General features: G+C 76.4%; 2 protein-coding genes across 2 annotated transcripts; both read right to left on the bottom strand.

Moving 5' to 3' along the window:
• Positions 1–76: 76 nt before the first annotated feature.
• Positions 77–1,591, bottom strand: SCO2 (synthesis of cytochrome C oxidase 2). The gene is made up of 2 exons (XM_072856304.1): positions 1,329–1,591; positions 77–868 (listed from the first exon to the last, which is right to left on the bottom strand). Exons 1-2 carry the CDS (start codon positions 1,456–1,458, stop codon positions 105–107), a joined length of 894 nt encoding a protein of 297 aa, XP_072712405.1. The 5' UTR covers positions 1,459–1,591; the 3' UTR covers positions 77–104.
• Positions 1,592–1,620: 29 nt separating this feature from the next.
• TYMP (thymidine phosphorylase) lies at positions 1,621–6,120 on the bottom strand. Its single transcript, XM_072856164.1, is given in 9 exon segments — positions 1,621–1,925; positions 2,017–2,064; positions 2,067–2,156; positions 3,023–3,253; positions 4,929–5,091; positions 5,190–5,308; positions 5,389–5,536; positions 5,749–5,847; positions 5,923–6,120. Coding segments are annotated over 9 exon segments (1,278 nt in total). The 3' UTR covers positions 1,621–1,743.
• Between the last annotated feature and the right edge of the window lie 1,844 nt (positions 6,121–7,964).

The raw sequence follows: 7,964 nt of genomic DNA, 5'->3' as shown, positions 1-7,964 counted from the left end.
CTGCGCCGTTCCCTCGGGCCCGGCACGCTCCCTCCGCGCCCCCCCCGCCCGCCTACCCGGAGCCGCAGGAGGCGCGTGGGGGGGCGCGGGCGCCTTTATTGCCCTCAGTCGAGGAGCGGCTCGTAGGTCTCCATGTGCCGGCGGACGCTGTGGGCGATCTGGTCGGCCGTCTTGCCACGCCCGTAGTAGTCGAGGAAGAGCCCGTCGGGGCCCAGCAGGTAGATGAGGACGGTGTGGTCCACGATGTAGTCGCCGTCCTCGTCCTTGGGGCCGGGGCTGGCGTAGACGCGGTAGGCGCCGCCCGCCGCCCGCACCTCCTCGGGGCTGCCCGTCAGCCCCAGCAGCCGCGGGTGGAAGTCGCGGACGTAGCGGCCCACCGCCGCCACGTCGTCGCGCTCGGGGTCGACGGTGATGAAGAGGGGCTGGACGGGAGGCAGGCCCGGCTCCCGCTCCAGCAGCGCCACAGCCCGGCTCAGCTTCTCCAGCTCCTCGGGGCAGACGTCGGGGCAGTGGGTGAAGCCGAAGTAGAGCAGCACCCACTGCCCGCGGAAGTCGGCCTTGCGCCGCGGCCGCCCGGCCTGGTCCAGCAGCCGGAAGTCGCCCTGCCCCAGCGCCAGCGCCTGCAGCTCCGCCCGCCGCCGCGCCCGCCGCCGCCGCGCCTTCTCCTCCCGCAGGTACAGCCAGGCCGCCCCCGCCGCCCCCGCCACTGCTGCCGCCACCGCCGCCCGCCGCCCCACCGGCAGCCGCCCCGCCGCCGGCCCCTCCGCCCGCAGGCCTCGCCGCGGGGCCGGGCAGGGCGGCGGGCAGCAGGGCGGGCGGCAGCGGCGCAGCAGGCAGCGGGCGGGCAGCAGGGCCTGGAACATGGCGGCTGTGGGGGGTGAGGGGGAGCGGGGCTGGGGGAGGGGACGGGCCCCCCGGCGCCCCGCCCCCCGTGAGCCCTCGCCCCAGCCCCCCAGGTGCCCTTTGACCCCTCACCCCGCTCCTCCTGCCGCCCTTTGACCCCTCCCTCCTCTGTCCTGCTGCTCTTTGAGCCCTCGACCTGCCCCTCCCTGCTGCCCTCTGACCCCAGCCCTGCCCCACTCACTGCCCTCTGACTGCCCCACGCTCCTTGCTGCCCTTTGACCTTAGCCCTGCCCCCAAGGTGCCACTTGACCCCCAACCCCGCCCCTCCTGCTGCCCTCTGACCCCCAGCCCTGCCCCACCCAGAGCCCTTTGACCCCTCAGCCGCCTCCTCCTGCCGCCTTTTGACCCCCCAGCTCTCTCCCACCTGCTGCCCCTTCACCCCGCCCCACCGCGACCACCGGTGCCCTCTGCCCCCCCCCGCTGACCTTTGCCCTCTGACCCTGAGCCCCGTCCCGTCTGCACCGCTCGCCGCGCCGGCCAGCCCGGAAGCGGAAGTAGCGGGGCAGGAGGGGGCGGGGTCGGCGCATGCGGAATGAGCACACCCCACCGCCTCATCCCTGGCGGAAGGCGGCTCTGCGCCTGCGCGTGCCGCCGCGCCTCCGCCAGGGGGCGCCGCCCCGCCCGGCAGGACCCCGGCCGTGGCCCCGCGCAGGCGCAGGCAGGGTCCGGGCAGGGTCTGCGCAGGCGCAGGCAGGGCCCGGGCAGGAGCAGGCAGGGTCCGCGCAGGCGCAGGCAGGGTCCGCGCAGGGTCTGCGCAGGCGCAGGCAGGGCCCGGGCAGGAGCAGGCAGGGTCCGCGCAGGCGCAGGCAGGAGGCGGCCGCCCACGCCCGGGCCGCGGCTTCACTGCCCGTCCCCGCGGCGGGGGGGGCCCGGGGCGGGCGGCCCGGCGGGCAGGATGGCCTCGGCCAGGCGCGGCGGGGCGGCGCGGGCGGGGCCCGGGGCCAGGCGCAGGGCGGCCTGCAGAGCCCGCCGGCCCGGCCCGCCCAGGCCGCCCTCGTGGTGCAGCCGCAGCCAGGGCTCGCCTGCGGGCAGGGCCGGCCGTGGGCGGGGGTGGCGGGGGACCCGTGTCCCCGGCTGTGGCCGCCCCCGGCCGGCCCCCCCCCCCCCCGTTACCTTCCTGCAGGCGCTGCCCCACGGCCACCAGCAGCTCGGCGCCCACGCGGGGTTGACGGGGTCCCCGGCCCGCGCCCGGCCGGCCCCCAGGTCGTGCAGGACGCGGGCCAGCGGCAGCGCCTCCACCCGCTGCACCCAGCCTGGGCCGAGGCCCGTCAGGGGCTGGGGCTGGGGCTGGGGCGTGCGGGGGCCCCGGGCACGGGGGTGTGGGGCAGGGACCGTGGGGCGGGGGAATAACCCAGGGGAGCCCTGAGCATCCCGGGGGTGATGGGGGGGGGGCAGGGGGCACAGGCCGGGGGCACAGGGACCCCGGGGAGCCCCGGCCCCCAGAGGGGAGGGGGCGGCTGTGGGGGTGGGGTGTTTGGGGAGAGGGGCGTGGGGGCAGGGGCAAGGGAAAGGTGTGGGTGGGTGCCCCCTGCCCCCTGTCCCTCATCCCCTGTCCCCATGTCCCCTCGTCCCTCCGTCCCCCTGTCCCCTGTCTCCCCGTGTCCCCATCCCCTCGTCCCTCCATCCCCTCGTCCCCCCGTCCCCTCGTCCCCCGTTCCCCTTGGCCCCCATCCCCTCGTCCCCCGTCCCCTCATCCCGTCCCCTGTCCCCCCGTCCCCTCGTCCCCCTGTCCCCTGGCCCCTTGGCCCCCCGTCCCCTGTACCCCCGTGCCCCCATCCCCTCGTCCCCCGTCCTCCATCCCCCGTCCCCCGTCCCCTCGTCCCCCTGTCCCCTCATCCCCCGTCCCCTGTCCCCCGTCCCCCTGTCCCCCGTCCCCCGTCTCCCATCCCCCGTCCCTCGTCCCCCGTCCCCTTGTCCCCCGTCCCTCGTCCCCCGTCCCTCGTCCCCCGTCCCTCGTCCCCCATCCCCCTGTCCCCTGGTCCCCCGTCCCCCGTCCCCCGTCCCCGTCCCCTCGTCCCCCGTCCCCTCATCCCCTGTCCCCTGGCCCCCGTCCCCCGTCCCCTCGTCCCCTGTCCCCCATCCCCCCGTCCCCTCGTCCCCCCGTCCCCCGTCCCCTCACCTCCGCGCAGCGCGGGCAGCTCCTCGCAGACGCTCGCCTGCCCCAGGACCTGGCGGCGCTGGGGGGGGGTCCCGGCGCAGAGGCGGCGGGCGGTGGCGGGGGGCACCCCCTGCGCCCCCAGCATGGCCTCGAAGGTGCGCAGGGCCGAGCCGTCGTCCAGCGCCCGGCCCAGCCGCTCCCGGCCCCGCTCGGCCGCCCCGGCCAGCCCGCACTGCCACAGCAGCAGCCCGCCTGCGGGGCCGGGCGCCGTGGGACCCCCGCCGGGGGGCCCCCGGCCGCCCCCCCCGCCCCCCCGCCCCCGGGGGGGGGGCGGAGGGGGGACAGGGGCCGGGACCCCGGGGTGCGCGGGCCGGGGCCGGGGCCGGGCTGCCGGGGGGGGGGGGGAGCGCGGGGACGGACCCCGAGGCTGGGGGGGGTGCGGGGCTGCGGGGCGGGGACTGGCGTGTGCGGGCCCCGGGCCGTGCCCTCCCCGCGTCCCCTGTCCCCCTGTCCCTACCCCGTCCCCCTGTCCCCATGCCCACCCCATCCCCTGTCCCCGTGTCCCCCTGTCCCCGTGTCCCCTGTCGCCCTGTGTCCCCGTGTTGCCCTGTCCCCGTGTTTCCCTGTCCTTGTGTCCCTGTGTCCCCATGTTCCCCTGTCCCTGTGTCCCCATGTCCCTGTGTTTCCCTGTGCCCACCCCGTGTCCCCTGTCCCCCTGTCCCTACCCCGTCCCCCTGTCCCCGTGCCCACCCTGTCCCCTGTCCCCGTGTCCCTCTGTCCCCTTGTCCTCGTGTTTCCCTGTCCCCCTGTCCCCGTGCCCACCCCGTCCCTGTCCCCGTGTCCCCCTGTCCCCATGTCCCTCTGTCCCCTTGTCCTCATGTTTCCCTGTCCCTACCCTGTCCCCCTGTCCCCGTGCCCACCCCATCCCCTGTCCCCGTGTCCCCCTGTCCCCGTGTCCCCCTGTCCCTGTGTCCCCGTGTCCTCATGTTTCCCTGTCCCCGTGTCCCCGTGTCCCCATGTCCCCTGTCCCTGTCTCCCTGTGTCCCTATGTCCCCATGCCCACCCCATCCCATGTCCCCTGTCCCTGTGTCCCCCTGTCCGCATGTCCCCGTGTTTTCCTGTCCCCCTGTCCCTGTGCCCACCCCATCCCGTGTCCCCATGTCCCCCTGTCCCTGTGTCCCCGTGTCGCCCTGTCCCCATGTCCCCCTGTCCCCGTGTCTCCCTGTCCTTGTGTCCCTGTGTCCCCATGTCCCCCTGTCCCTGTGTCCCCATGTCCCTGTGTTTCCCTGTCCCCATGTCCCCGTGTTTACCTGTCCCCTGTCCCTACCCTGTCCCCCTGTCCCTGTGCCCACCCCATCCCCTGTCCCCATGTCCCTGTGTCCCCATGTCCCTGTGTCCCCATGTCCCTGTGTCCCCATGTCCCTGTGTCCCCCTGTCCCCGTGACTCCCTGTCCTTGTGTCCCTGTGTCTCCATGTCCCCCTGTCCCTGTGTCCCCATGTCCCTGTGTTTCCCTGTCCCCATGTCCCCGTGTTTACCTGTCCCCCTGTCCCTACCCTGTCCCCCTGTCCCTGTGTCCCTGTGTCCCCATGTCCCCTGTCCCTTGTGTCCCTGTGTCCCCATGTCCCTGTGTCCCCTGTCCCTGTGACTCCTGTCCTTGTGTCCCTGTGTCTCCATGTCCCCCTGTCCCTGTGTCCCCATGTCCCTGTGTTTCCCTGTCCCCATGTCCCCGTGTTTTCCTGTCCCCCTGTCCCTACCCCGTCCCCTGTCCCTACCCCGTCCCCATGTCCCTGTGTCCCCATGTCCCCCTGTCTCCCTGTCCTTGTGTCCCTGTGTCTCCATGTCCCCCTGTCCCTGTGTCCCCCTGTCCCTGTGTCCCCCTGTCCCTGTGTTTCCCTGTCCCCGTGTCCCCCTGTCCCCGTGGCTGACCCAGGGTGGTGACCAGCTCCCGCAGGTCGGGGGGGCCCCCCCCCTCCAGGCACTCCAGGGCTTCCAGCACCTCCAGCGAGTTGCCCACGCAGCGGCCCAGCGGCTCGTCCATGCGGCTCAGCACGGCGGCCGTGCGGATGCCCAGCCGCTCGCCCACCGCCACCTGCGCGGGCAGGGCAGGGCGGGGCAGGGCGGGGCAGGGGGGTGCCCCAGCGCCCGCCGTCCCGGGGCAGAGGGGGTCGCGCGGGGCCGGGGACTCACCAGGCTCCGGGCCAGCTCCCGCGCGCTCTCCTGCGTGGGGTACAGGGCCGCGCTCCCGAACTTGACGTCCAGCACCAGCGCCGAGAGCTGCTCCGCCGCCTTCTTGCTCAGGATGGAGGCTGGGGCCGGGGCAGCCTCGCTGGGGCCCGCTGCCCTCGCCCCGCCGCGTGCCCCCCGGCCCCCCCCGCCCCCCCCGTACCTGTGATGAGGGGCAGGCTGTCCACGGTGGCGGTGACGTCCCGCAGGCCGTACAGCACCCGGTCGGCCGGTGCCAGCTCCTCGCTCTGCCCCACGATGCAGCAGCCCACCCGCTCCAGGATGCTCTGCATCTGCGGGATGGCGGCGCGCTGCCTCGCGTCGGCACCGCGCGTCCCCTCGGCACCGCGCGTCCCCTCGGCATCGCTCGCTCCGTCAGCGTCCTGTGTCCCCTTGCCATCCCGTGTCCCCTCGGCATCCTGCACCCCGTCGGCACCCCGCGTCCCACCGCACCCCCCGGCCCCTTCCCGCCCGGCCGCCCGCAGGGTGTCGGTGCGGCGGTGGCCGTGCCCCCGTCCCTCACCTCCTCGGGGCTCTGGGAGACGCGGAAGCCGGGGATGGCCTCCAGCTTGTCCAGCGTGCCCCCGGTGTGGCCCAGGCCCCGGCCGCTGATCATGGGCACCTGCGGGCGCGGGGCAGGGGGTCGCGGGGGGCACGGGGACCCCCGCCGGCCCCGTGGGCCCGTCCCCCTGCTCACCTTGCAGCCGCAGGCGGCCAGGGCGGGGGCCAGCGCCAGGCTGACCTTGTCGCCCACGCCGCCCGTCGAGTGCTTGTCCACCAGCCGCCCCCGCCAGGCCGGGGGCCAGGCCAGCGCCCGGCCCGAGGCCGCCATGGCCCGCGTCAGGGCCAGCGTCTCCGCCGCGTCCATGCCCCGCAGCCGGATGGCCATCAGCATGGCGCCTGGGGGGCACGGGGGTGGGCGGGGGTGGTCCTCCCCCGCTCCCCTCCCCGGGACCCCCACCCCAGGGCCCCCGCAGCCCCCGGCTCTGACGGCCCCGTCCCACCCCGAGGGTCTCTCTCTCTTGTCCCCCCGGGGTCGTCCCCAGCCACGTCCCCTGGCCGTGGCCCCTGGCCACGTCCCGGGGCTGGCCGTGCTGTCCCACCCGCCGCCCTCCGCTGGGCCCCCCACCACCACCCCCCGCTGCCGGGGACCCCCGCCCTGCCCCGGCCACATCCCCCCCCGTGTCCCGCTGCGCCGACCTTTGCCGTGTCCCCGTGCCAGGTCCCCCGGCGATGTCCCCCCGGGCCCGTCCTGGCCGTGCCTCTTCCGTGTTCCCCACCGCGTCCCCGTGCCACGGCCCGCGCCGTGCGCCCAGCCGCGTCCCCTGCCGCGTCCCCCCCGCCACGACACCGCTTCTGCCTCCCCTCCGTCCCCGTCCCCTCGGCGTGTCCCAGGGCTGCGTCCCCCGCCCCGCCGTGTGCCCACCGATCTGGCCCTGCTGCGCGGTGCCCGCCGTGACGCCGCGCACGAAGCTCTGGATCTCCTCCTCCTCCAGCCGCTCGCCATCCCGCTTCTTGCGGATGAGGTCCGGGAGGGAGGCCTGGGCGGCCATCCCCGATCCCGCTCGGCTGGCACCCGCGTGGATCCTGCCCAGCCTGGCCCCGTGCCCGCGGCGAGGAGGCGTCTCCGGCGCTGGACTCTGTCCCCGGGGCGGCGAGCGAGGCAGGGAGAGGCTGGGGCGGGTGGGTGGCGGGACTGGGCCCCCCGGCCCCCCGTTCCCCACGGGACAGCCCCGGGCGATGCCCGAGGGCTGTGCACGGCCGCCCCGCCCCGGACCCGCACGGCTCTCGGCATCCGCACCCACGGGACCCACGGGACCCGCTGCTCCCGCAGCACCCGCGGTACCTGCAGCACCCACAGGTCCCACAGCACCCACGGTACCTGCAGCACCCATGGCCCCCATGGCCCCCATGGTACATGCAGCACCCATGGTACAGGCGGCACCCGTGGCACCCATGGCACCTGCAGCACCCACGGTGCCCTCAGCACGGGGGGTGTCCATCTCACGGCACTTTGCTGACGAGTGCCCCCTCCCCGGCCGGTGCCCCCTGTGCCACCCGCACCCCGAGGTCCTGCGTGGGGTCCGGGTGACCACGTGTGTCCCCCAGCCACTGGGGTGGCCCCGGCCCCAGGGGACCGGGCAGGGGCCCGGGCGGGCGCCTGCCAGGGGGCGGAGGGCTCTGGTGCTGCGGAGGGGGCTGAGCGCCCGGCGTGGGGCCCGTGGCCAGAGTCAGGCCCGGGCGGCAGCGGGACGGGCGCAGCGGGGGTCCCCAAGCGGGGCGCGGGCGCTGGTCCTGGCGCAGCCGCGGGGCCGTGTCACGGCCGGCACCCGGCGTGGCGTGGGGAGCGGCACCGGCCCTGCCGCGGCCGAGGCTCGCTGCCGTCCTCTGCCCTTTGCCTGGCTGGGACGGGGAGCGGGACGGGCAGCACCCGTGGCAGACGCCCCGCTGCTCGGGGGTGACGGCGGGGCAGGTGGGGACGGGACGGGGAGGGGACCCAGAGGAGATGGGATGGGACGGGACGGGGCTGGAGCAGCGACAGGGCCGGTACCTGTGTGGGCAGCACGTCCTCCACCCCTGGCATGCACCACCCTGGCCGTGGGGCCGTGGGGCCGGGGGGCCGTGGGGCCAGAGCTCAGCCCTGCCTCCCCCCTCCGTGGCCTGGCCGGGGTCCCCTCCAGGAGAGAGGGGCACGGGCTGGGAAGGGGGCGGCTGGCGGGGGGCAACCCAGGGCGGAGC

This window comes from Ciconia boyciana, chromosome 1 (assembly GCF_034638445.1).
Source record: "Ciconia boyciana chromosome 1, ASM3463844v1, whole genome shotgun sequence".
In the NCBI taxonomy this organism is placed as follows: Eukaryota; Metazoa; Chordata; class Aves; order Ciconiiformes; family Ciconiidae; genus Ciconia; species Ciconia boyciana.
The sequence above is the reverse complement of the archived record's forward strand: the minus strand, read 5'-3'. Positions and strand labels throughout refer to the sequence as shown.

Excerpts from the sequence above, each read along its gene's own strand:
- SCO2 (XM_072856304.1), bottom strand. The coding sequence starts at position 1,458 with ATGAGGCGGTGGGGTGTGCTCATTCCGCATGCGCCGACCCCGCCCCCT. Across the intron at positions 869-1,328 it reads CTCAGGGTCAGAGGGCAAAG|CCGCCATGTTCCAGGCCCTG; the intron begins GTCAGCGGGGGG and ends CACCCCCCACAG.